Consider the following 22,046-nt stretch of genomic DNA (forward strand, 5'->3'; position numbering starts at 1 on the left):
AGAGGGAACCATTAAGGATAACTCATTGGTCTCTGACTTGAGCCACTGGATGACTCATTGGTAAGTTAGAGAAGGCTGAGAGAAGATCAGAAGTTTGATCTTGTATATTGAATTTGAAGTGAACTTCCAAGTGAATATTTAAGTGAAGATATTTAGTAGGTGGGCTAATATTTTGGTCTGGTGCTCAGTGGCGGGCTTATCCTAGAAATAGAGATCTGTGAAGTATCTGATGATGGGTGGTAATTGATTCCACGAGAGTGATGGCATTGCCTCGGAAGTAAGTGTGGAAAGAGGAGAAGAGAAGTCTAAGCCTGGGCCATGAGTAATTTTAATATTTAACTAGCAAGATGAGGAGTAGGAGCGTTCAAGGGAGACTGATTAGGAAGTGGAGAGGTAAATAAACCAGGGGAGCGTGAAATCACAGAAACCAAAAGAAGGGGGAGATGAGCCATGAGAGATGATGGACTCTGAAAAACAAACTGAGGGTTCTAGAGGGGAGGGTGGTGGGGGGGATGGGTTAGCCTGGTGATGGGTATTAAAGAGGGCACGTTCTGCGTGGAGCACTGGGTGTTACGCACAAACAATGAATCGTGGAACACTACATCACAAACTAATGATGTAATGTATGCTGATTAACATAACAATAAAAATAAAAACTGATGATGTAATGTATGCTGATTAACATAACAATAAAAATAAAAAAAAAAGGAAGATGTAGCCAGTAGTGTTTAAAGTTGACAAGGGGCCCCGTAGCATGAGAGCATAAAAATATCTTTGGAATTAGTGACATGGAAGCCATTGGTAACCTTGGTAAAAACTTCCTTAGTGAACTAAGGAAATAGAAGATAAATTAGAGATAGGTAATTGAGGCAGGGGTGAGAAAAGGAGAAAGGAGACAGCAGGGTAGACCACCATTCCAAGAATTTTGCTTGCTGAAAGGGAAGAAAAGTGTAGCAGTTGAAGGGATCAGTGGGATTAAGGATGGAGGTATATTGTACATATGTATATTTGTATTATTTTGGTGTATATATACATATATATATATAACATTTTTATTTTCAAGATGGTGGAAACCCGAGCTTATTTAAATCTGAATGAAATAAATATATATATATAAAATATGGAATTTTAATATGTTAGGAAAATGTAAATGATGGTGGAAAAGTAGGAGGGGATGGGATCCTAATTGCAGGTGGTAAAATAGAGGACTAACATTTCCTCTACACTAACAGGAGGCAAAAGGAGCTAGACTGCCCCAGGGCTCAGTCTCAGTCATTTTACTGTGTTTATCTTTTCTCTCTGTGTGTGATCTAATCCTTTCTTACCAGAAAGTATTGTGGAGGGTGGGTGCATTGGGTTTTATGCTTTCAAAACAGCAGTGAGACACTAGGAGTACACCAGTTCTGTCTTTTCCTGAATGCAGGCTTGCGTGGGGTGAGAGAGGAAGCAGCTACCACTTGAGCAGATTGTGGAAGAAGCAGCCCCACTAGACTTTGGCTAAGGAAAGGGGGCACTCAGAAAAGACAAGGAAAATGTAGGGGTGTTTGCCATTAATGAGAGCACAGTGGAAGCTTTGGGTGGATCATTATGACTGAGAAAATGTTTGTTATTGCAAGAAGATAATTTTCAACCCCAGATCAAGCAGTTAAGCAGAATGGTGGTGGTTACTTTGGAAGATTATAAAGTGAAAGGCAGACTCCTTTCTCAAGGAATTTGGCTGTAAGAGAGAAGAGGAAAATAAAAATCAAATTCTATTTGATTTTTTTATCTTTATAATCTAGCTAATTATTTATGTGATTTTATTTCCATGTTGTTTCTTAACATGATTTCTATTCAGGTTGATTATTTTGGTATATAGTTCTTTATTTTTTAAGTTTTCATTTAAATTCCAGTTAATATGCAGTGTAATATTCATAAATAATACTTTCTAAAGTTCTTTCTTCTGAGTCATTTATTCATACTTTTCCTTCCTGCCCTTTAAAACTTTTCTCTACCTTTATGACCACAGCTCTTCCTGTTAGACCAATTCAGATGTACCTCTCAACTGTCTCTTTGTTTTATATTTTTTCATTATGAAGTAATTAATGTTTATTGTAAAACCATTTTCAAAAGATATGAAATTATAAATTTAAAATAACCTATATAATAGCATCACTCAGATATATCATACTGTGGCTGTTATTTTTAACACTAATACTTCCAGAGTTGATATCTTTTTGTTCCACTCAGTATTTATAATAACAAAATTTTAATGGCTGTCTAATATTGCATGGTATAGATATACCATAATTCACTTAAACATTCTTCTAATATTAGCTAACTTACATAATTTCCATTTTTCCTATTGTAAATAAAACATCTTTTATATAAATCCTTGTCTACAAAGTTAATAACACCTTTAGGGCAAAAATCCTTTAAGTATATTAGTAATTCTAAGGGTAAATGTTTTTTAAAGGCTCTAAATATATAGAGATGGATTATTTTCCAGGAAGGCTATAATAAATTATCTTCTTCTAGGCAGCATTTGTGAGTGTATAAAGTACCACTGCATTGTTAGCATAGAGTATTGAAAAAAAAAAATCCAATTTCCTGGGTGGATAAATGTTTTTCCATTAGGATTTTCATCTATTTTTGTTTGATTACTAATTTCATTGAATGTTTTTTCTTCTAGTTATTGATCACTGGAAGTTTTTCTTCTTTGTATTGTCTATCCATGCCCTTTACCTGTAAAACATTGTAGTTTTTTTTTTAAGCGTATTAGTTTTTTTTTTTTTAAAGATTTTATTTTATTTATTTATTTGAGAGAGAGAGAATGAGAGATAGAGAGCACGAGAGGGAAGAGGGTCAGAGGGAGAAGCAGACTCCCCGCTGAGCAGGGAGCCCGATGTGGGACTCGATCCCGGGACTCCAGGATCATGACCTGAGCCGAAGGCAGTCGCCCAACCAACTGAGCCACCCAGGCGCCCAATCGTATTAGTTTTAATTGAATTGTAAAAGATCATTAGTATTGTCAATCCCAATTGCAGAAATTCATTACATGCTAATTTTATTGCCTTGTATTATATTTGTTATTTTCATCCTTTTTTCTTCCCAATAAGATATATCGCACCTATCATAATCTTTACTTAATAATCTATCCTCAGAATTCCTGTAGCACACTAAACTCTCACTCTACAATCTTAAAATTTCTCTGGTCTTGTATGGTTCATTAAATAATTTCCATCATATTAGTCTTTTATTGCCAGAGAGATAGTAAGTATCTCAAGAACTGTTATAGGAAATATGTTAATACCATTTCTACATTTAAAATTAATATTATGTTATTTGACTTCTGATTTGCTTCTGAGATTATCAGTATGTATATGCTCATCAAAATGTAGCAAATTAATCATTGTATGTTGGTTACCATAACATTCTAGAAAAATTTATGTATATTTAAAGTCCTAGGGAATAGATTATTTTTCTTGATATTATATTTATGCTTGTAGTAAGATGTGGAAAAAATATCCCTGGGGTATATTAAAATTATTTTGAAAGTTTTAGGTTTCTACATTAAAGAAATATCTTTTGAGTATGTTACTTGAATCATAGTTAAGTGAAAGGTGGTGTGAACCATCTGATGAATGATTTTTTTTCATGTCAAGCAACCCAACTTTTCTGAGCATGCTGTCTTTGTAAGGATTTATAGTTCCTTGCCTTCATGCTGGAGTTACTTCAGCTTTCCGTGATGCATTCCAGCTAATCTGGAGGTTAAGGCATTCCTTGATCATGGATAGATCTGATTGCTACTCAGCCCTGGAATTCTTTATAAAATTCCAGAATGTGGGCTAGAAATTGACTTAGGGAATCCAATAAAGTTGCAAGTCTTGGCAGCCATCCAAGCTAAATTTATAGACTGGAAGAAATATGGGCTTTCCATTGTTCTCTTTTTCACCTTTCTGGGTTTCTTTTGTGTGTATGTGAGTGTGTGAGTATAAATTTATCATTTTGCTGACAATGGAGTGGAAATAACCATTAAGAGAATCCAGCTAAAGAATTTTCACTTTGGATCTTCCCTGGTCTTTGCAAATTTTGACCCAAACCTGCACCAGAGTGAATTTCTTCTTCCTCAGTAGGATGTTGTTTTCATAAAATATGAAGTTGTTCTTGAAAATGAATCATACTAGTATAACAGGTGATATGCATATTTGCCAGCTAAGGTATAACTCCCGAATCCCTATTCTTCCCCTTGCTCTGTAGAAGCCTTATTTCTGAGACATGATCTGATAAAATATGATCATATATATTGTTTCTGTTCATTCTCTGAAATGGCAATGGGGTCAAGAAAACAAGCTCTGAAGCCTCATTGAGACTTGAATCTTTTCCTGTATGCCTGATGCTCTGTAGTACATGGAGATCCAAGCAATCCTCCCATATCTGATCATTGAAAACCTGTCTTGTTTTTACAGAATGGGTTTGCTGTTGTAAGGCCTCCAGGCCATCATGCTGAAGAATCCACAGCCATGTAAGTACCAGGGACTGTTGCCCATCTCCAAGCGCCACGGTTCCTGGCGGTCACCTGCCCCGTGCATGTCTCTGAAGCCTCTAATTGTTAGCAGATGGACTGAAAAATCTTGCAAGGTACTCCCAGAAGCAGATTTATGGCTTCAGAGATCATATAGCATTTTAAAAAATGCTCTGAACATTATTTATAATGGTTTTCCTGGCTGATTTGCTTTCTTATTTCTCTGTTCTTCTCTATTCCGCAGGGGGTTCTGCTTTTTTAATTCAGTTGCAATTACCGCCAAATACTTGAGAGACCAACTAAATATAAGCAAGATATTGATTGTAGATCTGGTATGTATTCCTGGCCAGAGCTGCATTTCAGTGACTCTAGATAAAAGGGAGTGTATTTGTATTTCTGTGTTAGGTTGTCCTGCTTTTAGCACTTGCAAACAACTGAAGGGTGCGTTTCCTTTGAATGTGGAAACTCATTAAATTCAGGATTGCAGTTCTGAAACCATAAACATTCACGTTTCACTTTCTTGGTGTTAACTGCAATTTAATGAGAAGAAGGCGCAGATCAGGGCAACTTTTATGATCCTTAAATGAATTGATACTTCCACAGTTAAAATAACCCAACAGAACCTGAATTTACTTTTCCCTGCAGAATATAGACTTTAAATAGTCAGATGTGCTGGAAAGAATGCTGTTGCTTTGGTAACCAATTGGCCACTTCCCCTGGTTAGCAATCATGTTGTTTGTTGTGCAACAGTGGTATTATTAAAACAAGTCAGCATGTCATTCTTTCTGAAAAGATCCGAGATCATGTATGCCAGTTTGGGATGACTCCCCGGCAGGAACCTTGAGTGATTAAAAGTCAGAGGCATTAGATTAGTCTTGCATTTTAACATGATGCATTCTTACACAATAGAGTTATAATTTGCTTAACAAATGGTTTGTTTAAATGCAGATGACACTTGGCATGTTGTCTATAGTATGTTCATGAATAATGAGCTGGAGATCTGCCCCATACAAAAAGGCCAACCTAGGAAAGGGCGAAAGAGAGCTGACTGGTGATTTATGAGCCCCGTTTTCGGTTTGCCTCTAGTTCACGAGGAGGTGTAATAGGTTGTCTGACAAAGCATAGACAGGAAATGAACCCTGGCATCCAAAGCGAACCTGCTACATCTGCACTTAATTAATTTTTGCAGGTGATAAAAGATTTAAAGGCAAAATATGTTAAAGGTTTTTTTGAAGTGCAAGGCTTAATAGTCTAAATCTTGTTCATATCTGCACTCATAATTAAATCTTATTGGGAAGTCATGGCCTCACCATCCAGTCCTCTGATTCAGTTAAGCAAGTAAACTAAAGGGTTTTAGAAAGCACGAACAAAGCCATGTGAAGAAATACTTAGTTGAGTTGAAAAGAAGATAAAAGGAATGAAAGACTGATAACCATTTCTAATGCTTGGTAGGAATGGATGTTTTCCACATACTGTATCGTCGCCTCCCCACAAGCACTTTGGTGCTAAGAACTTTACGTGTATTTTCCAGATATGCTTGAGTTTCACTATAGGTCATAGTTCACCATTAAAAAAATGTGTTGAAGGCCTAGATATACTACAACAGCAAGGTCTTAAAGGTCTTAAAATTTTACAAAAATGAGAACATCAGTACCTCTATTCCCATGTACATACAAAATGACATTTTCATTAATTGATAATTATAGATTTGCATGATATATAAGGGAGTAAATTTAAAAAGTAATTTAATATAGTTCTAGTACTATAACTTCTGCTAGAAAGATAAGCCAAGAACTTGAAGAAAGGATAGCAGATGAAGACCAAGGATTGTGGGAAAATTTTTCTAAGCTTTCTAAATTTGTCAAAATTATGCAGGAAGGAGATTGGTAAACTGTCCTATCCTTAGAAATCTTTTAGTATTACTTTCTAAGGAATCTCCTCTGCTATATGGTTCTATGAAGATAATAATTGTTAAGAGTCTCTTTGAAAGCACATTTGGGATATCCAAACTCTAAAGTAATGAATTATACAATAGACTTGAAAGCAAAAATGCCTTGCTTGTGATAGATACCCCACAGGATTTGTCTGTAAAGTTTTGTTTTTATTTATATATAACATATCTATATTAAATATATAATGTTTATATTCTTATATATTAATATAAGACTGCTCTGGATAATATGATTTATAAAATAAGTTGTTTGGGAGCTCCAAGGAGTGTCCTGTAAGCTTACTGGCCTTTGATTGTAAATTTGCTCTGTTATCCAATCATTAAGGATACTGATTTCCCAGCAGGCTGTAGTAGAGGAGAAGTTTTTGTTTCAAATCCCCCAAATATAGGAAATTCTGTCCAAAGTGTTGCCTCTGAGATCACCACCAGCCTGCATATTCTTACTTTCAAGTCTTCCAAATTCTGCAGCTGCAGGGATACTTTGAGGAAATTCCCTTCTTTCTTCCAGCTGCTGAGAAGGAAGTTTTAAAGTGCCACGTGGCACAGAAACATCCGTTCTCCCTGGCTGACAGGTCTGTTCTGCAAGTTAGCAAAGGAGAAGTGAAGGTTCTTCAATGGCAAAGGAATTTCATTCCTGCATACCCGAAGTCACTAACTTTAGCTAATCAGTGTGAACTAGCTCCACAAATTCTTGGGCCAACAGACGGCAAAGCTACTCCATTGTCCACATCTAGTTTCAGCATTTTTATATGCCTAGTAAATAGAGAGCCAGAGCTCTAATTCACCTCCTATTTGGGGCCATAGCCAAATTCAGAGGCATTGAGTATCTGGGGCAGGAATGATTCTAGTTGATATGTGGAGCTTATTCATTCCAGTTGTCCATCTGGGGAGATTCCAGAAACATTCAAATTGGTGAGGAGAGGGAGCAGTTGCACTTGCTTTTCAATTCAGAAAAGACTGTTCATTGTGTTTGGGGCATGAAACATCCCCGAAAGTAGGATTTGCATGCATGACTCAGGTAGCTCTTATGCAATGTGACTTCAAGTTGAAAATAATACATTTTAGACTTAATTCATTAAAAAGTCACTCCAAATGTCCTAGATTTGGGGTAAATCCATTTTTAGTTAAGCACCAAATTTAATAAAAGAATTGTCACAAGTACCTGTACTAAATAATTATAAGTGATAATATTAGCTGAGGAAATAGATGATTTAGTTAAAGCTATTTTAACATTATAAGAGAATATATTGGTTCTAAATCCTTATAGAAAATAAATTTTCACAGTATATTTTTAACCAGTAAGAATACTGAAATGATTTTTCAGCATTTCCCAGTAAATTTTAGAAATAAGGTCTATTTTGAGTCATTTAATGATTCAGTTCATCTCATTACTTTAATAATTCCTCACAGTCACCAATAATTTTCTTACATTAGTCTAGTATATATTTGTTGCTGTGGAGAGAAAATCCTCAGATCATACCTGAGTAAGTACTTTTTATGAATATTTTGCAGCAGAGAAAGCTGAAACTGTGTTCTCAAGTTTACATTATAAATTGTTGCCCAAAACTAAAGGTATATTTGGATTTACCTTTATTCCTAAATACTTTGTGAATATGAACATGAAATCAAGAATTATCCAAGTATTTTTAGAATGGATTTGTGTATTTTAATGAATAATGTTTGTTGAACCCTTATTAGACTGTGGGCAAGACTATATTTCTTATTCAGAAATGTATGCGATAAGTACCCAACACATTTTTCAAGACCAAATGATTTTATATCTAAGACAATTTATCATCTTTTATTTGACCTTTTTAAATAAACCTTTACAACATCACTAAAGAAACAAAAGTAATCAAGGCATTATTTTTCTGGTTTTCAAAGTGTAGACCCATTTAGGGCCAGAGCAAATTTTTCTTACAGTGCTGTAAGAAATCTATCATGTAGTAAAAAATCTATCATGTGGTAAAAATGCAGACATTCCTTCATTGTTGTTTTTCATAGTATCTTGTTTGTCCATCCTCTAGGTGTCCAGTAGCAAAACTCAAAAGACAATGTGAGTTAGTTTCATTTTTGTTCAGACAAAGGAAAATAGTTTTGCTATCTCTGCCTTCCTTTTTTTTTTTTTTTGAACTTTCAGATATCCAGGGATTAGTATATTTTCAGTAAGCTATTTTTCCCCCCTGATGTGTATGCCTTGAGCCAGAACAAATTTCTGGATGCATACCTTCCCTAATATTTTATGATTCCTTAATTGATTTTTGGATATGTGTTTAATATAAGAGGAGGAGATGATTAGTGTATGTCTACACTGTGGATAGCAAGTTCAGTGCAGGCTTTCAGAATCCAACACAGGGAGGCTTTGGTGGTATTTAGTGAGGGAGTTCTGGGCTAGAGGTTGAAGTGAAGACAAGTTATATAAACCCCAATAAGGAGCAATGATGACCACCATTCTTACTTCACAGATTTGCTAAGAGGATCAAAGAGGTAATGAATATTAAGTATAAGTTAATATACGATGGTTATGAGTTGGGAGTAAGAAATGGATTCAAGACCCAGTCTTGCAACTTCTCCTCTGTATAGTCTTAGTAAATTACTGAAATTCTCTGAATCTCAGTTTACTTATCTTTTAAATTAGGGGTAATATCATATATGTCATATACTTGTTAGTGATCCATACAAGCTGTTTAATGTAATGCCTGATGCAAAGTTGTAGGAATCATTGTTGAAACCAATAGGATTTTTACTGATATAAAATAAAGTACAATATAAGTCTACAGTTACAAGTGACTAAAATTTGTTTTAAAAAAACTTGAAATTATATATGTTACACATGTAGCAGTAATATTATTTTGAATGCAAATATGTAGATTATTCACTTTTGAGAACTTTATATTTTATTTTGTTCAGGAGATACTAGGAAGCATATTAATTGAGATTCTTAACACTTGAGGTCCTCCAGTGAAGACATTTTTTAAAATGCTATTAGTTTTATTTTTCCCATTTCTTTCAATTCCAACATACGTCTATATCATAAAACTACAGAACCAGCAAGTAACTGTTAAGAGTTAAATCATTATCATATACAAATGTCCTAAGAATTTTTTCATTCATTTTAATGATACAGGGGTTGTTTTTGTTTTTGTTTTTGTAGGAAGGGAGGTGTGGGGGGGGAAGAAAAGGAAGGAGGCTAGGGAAGAGAGCCATGATATAATACTAAAATTAGGCAGATTGGAAAAGATTGCATGAAGCTCTGTGCCATCTTTTTGCATGGCCCAAATGATTTAATAGCTGATGAGCTCATGCTCCTGTGTCTTCAACTCTTGCCGTCACGATTTTACCAAAATAAAGTATGAAGTCCTTTTTGCATCTGGCGTCTCTTTTGAAGTGATTCTAACTGCTGGGGGATTGCTAACTGAACTGAATGCTCCAAGAAGGCCAATTTACTCAGCTGGCTGCAAAGCCTTTGACCTTAATGGTGGGACTTGGCAAATCAGTGCATACACGTATGTTCAGTGTTCTGTCAAGAATTGCGAAAATGCTCTGTAAGCCATAGATCCTTCTGCAAAATACTTGTTTGTAGTTTAAACATTAGTCTTTCTTCAGAGGCCAATGAGGCTAGTTAATTAAGCCTGAGGGGTTATGAACTGTTGGCAGTTAATAAGTCATAAAATTCCTCCATAAAACAGGATGCGAGATTCCATCACTGAAGCAAAGAGTACAAAGGGCCGGTGTATAAATATCTAATTGTACCAAAGGACTGGGCTTTCTCAATGACTGCTCATCTGGAGTCTCCAGGGCATGTTCGCTGTGGTTTCCTGATTTTTAGAAGCCAGTTTAAAAAATGAGTGCATTAAAGGGTAATTTGCCTGAAAGTTCAGGAAGTAAAGGGGGTGGTGTGGAAGCAAGCTGAACAGGAGAAAGAAGGAGGGACATAGTGAGAAGACAGAAAATGAGAAGGAGGGTGGGGAAGAAAGGGAACTAGAAATAAGAAAAGTTGTCTCCACGCAGAGTTAACATGACTGTATTTGTCATCTGTTTTCTTTTCCCTGTAGGATGTTCACCATGGAAATGGTACACAGCAGGCCTTTTATGCTGACCCCAGCATCCTGTATATTTCACTCCATCGCTATGATGAAGGGAACTTTTTCCCTGGCAGTGGAGCCCCAAATGAGGTTCGGTTTATTTCTTTAGAGCCCCACTTTTATTTTTATCTTTCAGGTAATTGCATTGCATGATTACCCCTAATTTTCTTGTCCTTTGCTGGTGTTTTAAATTACACGAGATTACTGAATTGTCCCATGGGACCAAGAACCAGTGCAGAACAAGTGCATAACCCAGAGCCCTGGTTGTCAAGCAAAGTTGGGCTGATTTGACATGTTGTTTGATGTTTACTTCAAGAGCTCACATGTGTTTGTTTTCCTCTCTTTTTGCTTTCTTCCCTGCATCCTCCTCTACCCACTGTGTTGTGTTTTATTTTTTTTTTCTTCCTAGGTGGGAACAGGCCTTGGAGAGGGATACAATATAAATATTGCCTGGACAGGTGGCCTTGATCCCCCGATGGGAGATATAGAGTACCTTGAAGCATTCAGGTTGGTACTTCTTTTTCTGAAAGTGGCAAATTAGAAATGTCCATTGAAACAACATCAAACGTAAAAGAGAAATATAAGTTTTAAACAAGGGAAAGTGGCTAAAGGAGCCATTCCATTAAAGCTCCAAAAAATGTTTTGTTTAGGGGACCTGAATATAGCTACAAAGCCACATAAAGAATATGTGTAAGGAAAAAGGTACTTCAAGACCTAGTTGTAGTTGTACAGGTATATTGGCCAGTGGCCCAGGCCTGTTACCCCCTCTCTGCAAAGAAGAGAAGGAAAAATGATTTATTAAGCAGTTCTGGAAACTTGGGCCTATTCTAACATATGTTGTGATTTAGAATGGACATTAGCATATTAGATGCTCTGATAAGGCCTTCAGGACCTACTTAACTTTGTTGAACAGGCATTTCCCAAACTTCACTGGACTACAGATTCCCTTTTGCACATAGCACCACTCAGCATTCTTGGTTCTGCAGAGCTAGCTTACTTTTGGAATGTTGGCCTAGACAATCTCATTTCATGGTAGAGTAAATGACTTTTCTCTTGCATAAAATATTTTACCTCTCACATTAAAACATCAACTGATTAATTAGTTGTTTTCAGTTCTCTACAAAATGTAGGCAGTAATTGAAATGTATATTTATATATACATAGTGTATTCTGCTACTTTGTCCTTCTAAACAAACAACTTTTAAAATTAAGCAAGAAATGCAATGAATCAAAAGCTTTCTTTTTGAATATTGAGGTTTTGTTAAAAAAGTCGTTTTTATTCTCTAGAGTTAAAAAAATATGTTTAGTCCTTGGAAAAGACTGTTTTATGGAGAACTATCAGATTGTGTAATATGTACCCACTTGCAAGATTTCAGGAGATTTTAACCTATTGGTAATATGTGATTTCGGGGGTGTTTTGTTTAGTTGAAAGCAAAAACAACCACATAAGAAATCTTAGAAGTATTATTTTTAAATTTATCATTTATAAGTTCCCAAATGGGGATATCCCATTGCTAATGTATTTGAAACTTAAGGAAATACTAGGCAAATTTTCAATGAGTGAAGTTTGGGTGAGTTTCTGCTGTCCTATATATAATGCATTCTTCAATTTTTCATGTGAGAGTCATACAGGCCCAGGAAAAATGATAGAAAATCACTATTTTCAAGAAAATACATTAAAAGTCATCACTATTTTCAAGAAAATACATTAAAAGTAAATATATTTGGTTTGATTTTAGGATACTAAGGAAAATTCTACACACATTCCAGGTTTTTATTTAAAAAAATATATATATGTTAAAATATCTACACTATTTATAGAAAAAAATAGCTGAAATAAGTTTATTTGCTTAAAGACTTATATTGTTTATGAAGATATTTTAGGTTAATTTATAATAAAACTAAAAAATTACATTAAGAAACTTTAGGAGTTTCATTATTATGAATTCTGTTTACCTGAATTTGCAACTTAAGAAACATTATTAATATCTTAAAGGAACTCTAATGGGATAATAGACTTTGGTATTATATCACATATGAATTCATTTGTTTACCAAGTTAACTTGATGACTTGCATGATACATGCATTAAATTCTCAACCTTACTATAACAAATGATTATATACCACTGATCTATAATATCGAATTCTTAGTTTTTTATTATCATAATACTATTTGGGGTACATGGCTTTACTTAAAAATGGATTATGCATACCCAGCAGGGAAGGAGAATTTATATTTTCTACTACTTGTTCTCACATCACAAAGTGAGTGATGGGTAAGAATGTTTACAAAGAACCCCTTTGAACCGAACAATTTCATTAAATAATTAGATAATGTGAAAACAGATATTATGTAACAGTATATGTTACTATTTTTTGAATGAAATAGTAAGTGAATCAAGTGCTCCTGCAAGTGACTTAATGTCCTCAAGAATGGCACCTTCTCTTTGCCTGAATGTGGACCCTATATTAGCAAACTTTTCTATAGTTCCCAGTGCAGTCACCATATCTAAGCTTAAATAGAGGAGGCAATATTATTTAGCTAGATTGCAGAAATGTAAAACTTAGCTTTTAATATTTATAATTATTTAAGAACCAGATTTAAACCATAATAATTCTGTTGATTTTGAACTATACTGTGTTTGCCATTCAACTTGTATGACTAGAAGTACTTGTGAACTTGTTATAGAGGAATCAAGAAAGTAAGTCATCCATTCAAAAACATTCATAGAAACATATGCCAGGCACAGTGATGAGCCCTTGGAATTTTGAGCTGACTTGCTCTCAAGGATCATAAAAGAAGTGATACCCACTGTTCTAGAGAATCGATGTGCTTAGACATAAGAGAGGATAAAATGATCAACTCTTCCTGCAGGGTTTCAGGAAAGGCTTTATCAAGTATTGTTTGACCTGTGCTTTCAAGGATGAGTGGGAGTTTCAAGGGGTAAAGGAATTAGAGTGGGGCGTATTCATAATGGAAAGAGAGAATACTGTGAAAAGCATGGAGTCATGAAATGATCTTGCTCTGTTGGCTTAAGAGCGTAAGGGTGGGATTGCCTGGCAGGAATAGAGATCATACTCCATAAACTCTTTGTTGGCAAAGAATCGGAATATATAAATTCCTTTCTAATCTGGGGCTTTAGTGAGATATACTCCAAAATAATTTTTGATGTAGTATTACCTTATAAGCATATACTTTGTAATACAGCCCTTGTTTCCCAGTATTAAAACTGAATATCTTTTTGGCATCTTTTGTGGGTGCCCAATATGGAGATGGAGGAAAAAATTAATCATGCCTTTTCTTTTTTCTTAATTTTTAATTGTTTATGGACTGTGATAAGGATCTTTGAAGGGAAGGCTTCTCTCTGTAAGGCTATAGGGGGATATAAGATGGCTGCTTATTTTACCCACCTACATTTGTCAAATATATTATTCTTGTGGTTTCTATTATGTATTTCTTCTATAGCAAAAAGAATATTGCAGGCAAATAAAACGTTTTCATGTTCGCTGTAAGCGTTAAAGATAATTTAAAAAATTTAATAGAATATCTAAATTAGTTCACATAACTAGTTATTTCTTCCATGTAGTTACCGTTTATCCCTAAAATTATTGAAGGATATATTTAAGATTTTTCATTAGTTTTTAAAATGTTCACTAATGTAAAATATCTTTTATGTGGAACTAAAATGTATTCCAAGGCTACCATTTTATAAAATAATTATGGCTATTTTGATTGAGGTCTTACATGCCAGGTCCTAGATTAGAAATTTTATAAAAATTATGGCTAATTCTTAAGTGGTTTGTATAAGCCACAGAACTTCTAATTGTAAGGGCCATGGTGTGAACTCAGTGTATGGCTCTAAAATCTCTCACACCACATTGCTGCTCTTTTCTAGTATTCATGACTTAAAAGATTGAAGAGTGATAAAGCACAGTAAACTTTTACCAAAATATAAGACCTTCAGCCCCAATCTAAGTCACAAATGTTTAGTACACAGCATGGCAAAGAAGAGCTATTCAGTAATATTGGCTGAATAAATAAAAGAATAAATGAATGAGTCAAAGAGAAGGAATGATACTGGCTATAGTAGAAGCTTTGGAAACACCTGGTATTAAGTGAACCTAGCAAAAGTCTGAAACCTGACTATCTCTTGGCCCTTCAACGAGTATACTTTACAAGGAACTTTGAACACCCATTCATTTGCTTATAATATTGTCAGATGTCTTCTCTTCCATTCAGTAAATATATTGAATGCCTGCTAAGCACTCTCTGTTTCAGTCACTTCAAAATATTGTTTCCAGGGGCACCTGAGTGGCTCAGTCAGTTAAGCATCTGACTCTTGATTTCAGCTCAGGTCATGATCTCAGGGTCCTGAGATGGAGCCCCACAACAGGTTCCATGCTGAGTGTAGAGCCTGCTTAAGTTTCTCCCTCCTTCCCTCTCCCTCTACTCCTCCCCCTGCTCACACACACACACACACACACACGCTCTCTCTCTCTCTCTCAAAAACTATATATATATATATATATATATATATAAACTATATATAGTTTATATACTCTCCGTATATTAATATATATATATATATATACTATAGTTTATATACTCTTTATATAAACTCTCTCTCTCTCTCAAAAACTATATATATATATATTATATATATATATATATATATAAATTCTCATCTGTAGTGACTAGATGAGCACTGGTTACATCATTTTTTCTAAAGATTAATTCTTTAAGAGTTCTGCAAATGGTAGAGTGATTATTTATATAAAACCATTTAAATAGTTTGTAGTGGACAGGAGACAATATCTCATGCTTCTAATTAAATCTAATGAGGGCAACATCTCTGAGTGTTTAAAAAAAATGAGTAGCAATTTACAATGTGGTAAGATACGAGCAGTTTTGAAATTTGCCTATTTTATCCAACAAATGAATGAATGACAATCCCTTTGTGCCTTTTTAATTTCAAAAATAAAGTACAAGCCCCTTAAATTCAGAAGGTTTTGTTGAAATAATAAATGACTCATTGGGCACACAATGAGAACTAGTTAAGAGAGTGGAATAGGGGCGCCTGGGTGGCTCAGTCATTAAACGACCGCCTTCGGCTCAGGTCATGATCCCAGGGTGCTGGGATCGAGCCCCGCGTCGGGCTCCCTGCTCGGTGGGAAGCCTGCTTCTCCTCTTCCACTCCTCCTGCTTGTGTTCCTGCTGTCAAATAAGTAAATAAAAGCTTCAAAAAAAAAAAAAAAGAGTGGAATAGAACTGTTGGTATGAGTTCCTTAGATTCAAACAAGTTGTGATTTAAAAAATAATAACTCTTGGGGCACCTGGGTGTCTCAGTTGGTTAAGTGTCTGCTTTTGGCTTACAGCATAGGTCATGATCCTAGAGTCTGGGATCTAGCAGCATCACTTTGGGGCTCCTTGTTCAGCAGGGAGTCTGCTTCTCCCTCTTCCTCTGTCCCTCCCTCCAGCTCCTGCATGCAAGCGTGCGTATGCTCTCTCTCTCTCTCTCAAATAAATTAATAAAATCTTAAAAAAATAACAACTCTCCAAGCCAATGTGTTATAGTCTATAGTACCGTAATTAATACGTGTTAATGGTGAAGATTTCCAAAAGGCAAAGGATCTATAAATATCAGTAATCCAAGAATATTCACCTCAGGGGAAAACTCTGAATGACTCTATTTCACTGGGACTGTTAGTATGCCAACTAAAAAAGGAGATTTGAGTGAGTTTTCTAATCTAGAAAATAAATATCTAGTCAAAATTTTTGTTGTTATTTTTTATAAACTATTTTTTCTTTATTGACTTATGAAGTATCTCTAATCAAAATATTTGTACTTGCAAATGTAGCTTTTGCTAAAATACTTTGACCACATAACCAAGTAGAATGTTTTAAAATTTGTGTATTAGTTACATCATCAAAGCAGTCCAATCACTTGATACAGCCTGTATCTTTTTCTCCTGGCTTTGGTTCATACCTGTTTGCTTTAATGATAAAAGCAAATTGAAAATCCATTAAAACAAGACTGACTGGAGACTTGACTAGATAGCATAATTATTGTCAGTTCCTCAAACTGGATTCTGTTCTAGATGCAGCATCTTTAAAATAGGAACCATGGCTTTCCATGACTCATATTCCACTTGTGGCAAAAATAAAGAATATACATTTAACTTAAAAGCAAGGAATTGAGCCCTTTATTGTCATATTCGTAGAGCAAGTGTTTCTTAGCTAGTCAGCAGGTCTAGTTTACCATGGAATGATTGGAAGTAATTTTGGTCAGGGCACATAAGTAAGTACAACATTTTATTTTCTCTCTTTGTTATTTTAACAAACATATCACTATTCTAATTAATTTTAGAGCACTGGCTTCTAATATTCTTGTCATATGCAAGAGGTTGAAAAGGAGGTTGCTAAATTTTGTCTGAGACATGAGGTGAGGGATGCTTGGCTGGCTCAGTTGGTAGAGCATGGGATTCTTGATCTTGGGGTTGTGAATTCATGCCCCACGTTGGGTGTAAAGATTGCTTAAATAAATAAAATCTTTAAAAAAAGAAGAAGAAACGAGATGAGATCATAATAAATATGTTCTCTCTTGTTGTAATGACAACTAAGTAAATATTTTTATGGTTATTATTCTGTTTATTATATTTTAATGTAATTTAATGCTAAGAGAATGGAAAGTAATATCATTGTAAAAGTAATAACAATGATAATAGCATAGTAATATAGACCATTTACTGAAGACTTAATATTTGCTAGTTGCTCATTTCTTTTCATCTTTACAAGTTGTTGAGCTAAGTGCTCACAATTGCTACATGAGGATACCAAACCCCTTTTGAGTTTCAGTGGTTTCCTGTTGTCACACAGCTGGTAAATGATGATCAGGAACTCAGTGGCAACAAATGTGAATGTGGAGACAGTACTCCTTTGGCCCTAAGCTATAAACTATAGTTCCTCTATCAAAAACTAGGAGTGACAAAACAATAATGTAGTGAGAAAGTCTTTGCAAATGCATTTTAGTCTATCCAGCATTTGATTTGGACATCTAAATTGGCAATAGTATTTTAAAATTGAAAATAAGTCCTAGATTTTCACTACCCTTGTATCATGTAATAACTCCCAAGCCACTTCTCTTTCTGCCTTTCTACCTCATCTGACATAATAAGGGAGCCTATCAAATGAAACCCCTATATTTTTTCTTCCCTTTGATAATCAAACTATTTACAATGGGAAATATATTTTTCCCTTCTTTGTTAAAATAAATGTTTTCTTTTTATGTATACATTTAAGATTTTTTGAAATGGGCATGTAATTGAACCTGAGAAATACCAAATTTAATTTTAATGGAATGTAGAGTGATAAATGAATTTTTAGATCCAGTTTTGAAATAAAGAATGATTTGTTGTCATCTAAAAATCATACTCAATACTGCAAAATGATTTGGGGTCTTATTTTGTCTATAAGAGCTGTGGTTGATGCTTCCCAGTCTTGAAATGGATTCTCAATTGTTAGTGACAACCAAATATATTATGCTTATGATAGTGTGTATTTTCCCAAGGATGTTGAAGACATTTTAGGAAAGAGGGTGGAATTTCTTGAAGCAATTTGCCAATATGAAATACTGTACATATCAAATTGGCCCTACTACCATCTTTCCCAGACCATTTATCATAGCTCACAAATCAAGCCCACATTTTCTCTTTCTAAAAGACTTGGCTAATAAAGAAGATATGGGCTTCAAATCCGAACTTGTCAATCAATCTTGGGAACAAATGATTTTCATCTATTGATATTTTATTTCAATGAAGAGCAATGCATTATGAATTTATTGCTTGTGTGATCAACAGTTTTATTCATTGTCCAGATTCTTTTCTTTATATTCAGCATATAGAGATGTTTTGAGAATTTTTATCAGAACAGGTCAGAAGAAAAAGATCCATAAGAATAAATTTTAGAAAGCTGTCAGTTCTATCTGTTCTTTAGTTTCAGCAACAAGTATAGTTTAACAACATTTTTTTCTCTTTCATCTGTGCAACATATTGTACCAATTTTCATCAAAAAAATTACAATTTCTATAGGTGTGTGTCTCTAGATACCCTTAGAATTCTGCTCTTTGACCCTGGGAGTAAATTGATCTTATGCACACCTGTCTTCCTTAGGAAACTTGCAAACTTCATTTTTGAACTGAGCATCAAAGAGATATGATATTATTAGACAGTATAGAGCTCAGGTAAAAAGTCCAGGAAGTATCTTGAAGTGCTTGAAGTTTTTGAAAGGTGAATTATATTATCTGCAGTGAAGAACTATTTAAAATAGTTCAAATGCTGTAACATAGTTTTTATTATTATTTTAAAAGGTCAGATCCACTGTAAAAATTTTAAGACAACATTTTTCCCTTCTGACTTAGAAATTTTAAAGCCATAAATTTCCAGGAATTTGTGTAGCAATGGTACAGTTTTCCAAATAATAAGGACTAATTAAAAGAGTAGCTATGTTCAATTAAATCTTTTCCCTAGCCGTTCTAAGAAAGAAAGCAATTTGCGTGACTAGGAATTCCTTGTTTTTATTTTCAAGACGGAACAATGGATTATAAAACTCTTGCCTTGCACAGATCCTTCCAACATATGTGTAATACTCAGAGATATCAAGAGATGAAAGCTTTCCATGAAATATTGTGGAGCTTTTTAGGCCAGAAATAGCAGATCTTTTAGACTGTCGAGCAACTCAGATCAATTCATTAACTTAAATTGTGTCATTTTATAATAATGGAATTGCCATGCATTTAATTATTATATAAGTATAATTAAGAAACTCTGGAGTCCTACTTTTTCACAATTTTAGTAAATATTTTAAGATTATGCTTCATTTACTGCTAAGATAAAACCAAATAGAAGTTACTTATTCTATATTTCATGGGACAGCTGTTTATTAATCAAATTTCAATGCCTTTGGGTTCTTAGATTTTTCTTAAAACTGAATAATACCCCTTCATTTCCATGATCTTATACCTAAAGTTTGCTATAACTAAATTTATTGAGATACAAATATGAAAGAAGAGATACAATTTTTAATATATCATAAATATAAATTTATAGTCTCTGAGAATGAGATAAATGTAATGTTCACTAATAAAAATTCACTTATTCACTTACTAACCTTTCGAGGTAGAGGAGTCATCTTTGGGAAACTTCTGCTCAACAGAAAATCTGTTCAGCTATTACTTTTGAAGTTCAGGGCTGAAGTTTACACCATTTTCTGGTAGGCAGGACTTTCAGAAAATAGTCCAAGTCTTTGCATGACATCAGACATCTGGATGATAGACTCAGTTTTCCATATTTCATCCCAATGATTTGATGTCATGTAGATGAAACTTGTAAATCAACATCTGTTCTCATTTATGCAGACATTTAAACTCCTCTGGCACTCTTCTAGAAGGGTGAGGACTTTTCCTTGTATCTGTTACAAATCTGCCCATCTTTCTTGTGGGCACCACAGTCTTGGGACTGGTTGTCTAAACATCTTCTACTCTAAAGAGCAGCATTGCTGTTGTAAAGCCATATGGAGGGCAGTGGGTTTATGAACTACATAACTTCTAATGGGAAAGACTTAGCAAAATAACCTTCTTCCTATTATACTTCCATTATATTTTGCATATATATTTCCATGATATAGTGGCTGTTATATTTTGCAATTTAAAAAGTAAGAGAAGAGGTATGATCTTAGCAGAATTTTAAATCCATCTACATTTCAATTTGGAGATATTTTGTATACCAAGACAATTGTGGAAAAGTCCATCAAGAAAATAACATCTATACATTATCTGACCTATTAAGGAAAGATACATATTGCTGTACTTGAAAACAAAATACTGTTTTACCTAGGATGTGTATTTTTGGTTGGTTCATAACTTCTTGAAATTAAAGCCATATTGGAGTTACTGTAATATACTGAAGTTCAGAAACAAATCAACATTTTTACTTGAACAATAGTCAAAGGCAAAATAGTGAAGGGGAGTTTATTTTCAATCCAGAGCAAGAATGAAGCAGACATGAATTTATAATTTAAAAGTTTTGTAGCCGAAAGAAAATTGGTCACTTGACCCTCTGCTTTCAGTTTCAGAAAAAGTCTCAGACATTAAAGTTCCCACATCAGGCTTCTGACTTTGCTATATATCCAAGTTCTCTCCTTCGTGCAAGTTTCTGATACTGTTAATTCCCTTTTATAGTGCAGGATTTCTAGATTGAAAATAACATTGCAGAAATTATTCAGTGATGCCTTTTTTGCCAATAAATATAATTACACCAATATAATATAATTTATAGCAGGTGAAAAAGGCAGGGTCAGAAATAATAAAATCTGGTGAGTGTCATATTTTACTGATTTAGTGAAAAATTGTTTGATTACATTCTGAATTTTTCAGAGACCTGAAGTCTGCCAAAATTTGTTAATATATTCCACTTAGTTTGGTTTTTTTGAGGATATGACAGTCGATAAAAACCAAATAATTATATGTAAAATCCAGATGAAAAATATTTAATTAATAGGCAAGAAGGAAGACTCACCTGTTAGTTTAATAGTGTCAATTTTTTTAAAACTTAAGAAATTAATATTTTGTCTTCTGAAATAGCAGTGACCTATATCAATATCATTGCATTATAAATAATGTTTGCTATATATACATACATACCTGTATACACACATATAATTGCATTACATATAGATACATATATGTATATGGACATGGCATATATACACATTTGCCATAAATATATATATGTGTGTGTGTATGTTTGTGCTTGTTTTTGTGTATAAGATGTTTGACACAGTTCTCTAAACATGCTTTTGAAGAAATTAGTATGTAAAGATTTCCTCCCGTTATCAGAGCTGAGCATGAAATCCTGTACCAAATTTGAAGGACTTATGAAGCCCAATTTAAAATTTTGTTGTTTTATAATAACTTTGGAAAAGTGCATTGTTCCTTGTAAAATACCCACATGTTCTCCTCTGGAATGGCTCCAGACTGTAACTAAACCACGAGGTTGCCCCCTGGTGCTTTATGTATTGTTTAATTGTTTGCCTTTGGTGGATGTTTTTATTAAAAGCCTATTATTTAGGATAAGACCAAAGTGTCATTTTAAGAACAACAGAAACAGAGCTGTTCAGTGCCATAGTTCTTTTTCATAGGTGTGTTAGTGAACACTGGATGCAGCTAATGAGCCTGCCGACATTTTTCTTGTAATACTTCAAAAAGAGCAACAACAACAACAAACAAAACCCTGGATTTTTATTTTTCTCCAATAAAACATGACTGGATTGGCTTAGAAGAGCTGTGAGTCTGTATGGCTGTGCCCAGGGTAGAAGGGAAGAAAGATGTCAATATGTGTTTATTGGCTCTGTTTGTGTTTGGTCCGTGCTAGCCTGGAGTGTCATGCACTTTGGTGCTTGTGGGCCATTTGAAGACTGGGGAGCCCGGGGCAGGGAAGTCCACGTGTTAG

The 22,046-nt window shown here is 34.4% G+C and overlaps 1 protein-coding gene across 5 annotated transcripts in view; it reads left to right on the plus strand.

The window, feature by feature from the left end:
• HDAC9 (histone deacetylase 9) overlaps positions 1–22,046 on the plus strand; it is a 733,933-nt gene that overhangs the window by 524,916 nt on the left and 186,971 nt on the right. For all 5 annotated transcript variants that reach the window (XM_088018628.1, XM_088018630.1, XM_088018632.1 and 2 more), the window contains 4 exons: positions 4,449–4,504; positions 4,749–4,836; positions 10,511–10,630; positions 10,950–11,047. In XM_088018628.1, coding sequence (XP_087874754.1) covers positions 4,449–4,504; positions 4,749–4,836; positions 10,511–10,630; positions 10,950–11,047 — 362 coding nt within the window. The remainder of the gene's footprint in view (positions 1–4,448; positions 4,505–4,748; positions 4,837–10,510; positions 10,631–10,949; positions 11,048–22,046) is intronic.

Source organism: Eumetopias jubatus, unplaced genomic scaffold, assembly GCF_037043125.1.
Source record: "Eumetopias jubatus isolate StellerSeaLion01/CBP00866 unplaced genomic scaffold, mEumJub1_p1.0 scaffold_14, whole genome shotgun sequence".
NCBI lineage: Eukaryota > Metazoa > Chordata > Mammalia > Carnivora > Otariidae > Eumetopias > Eumetopias jubatus.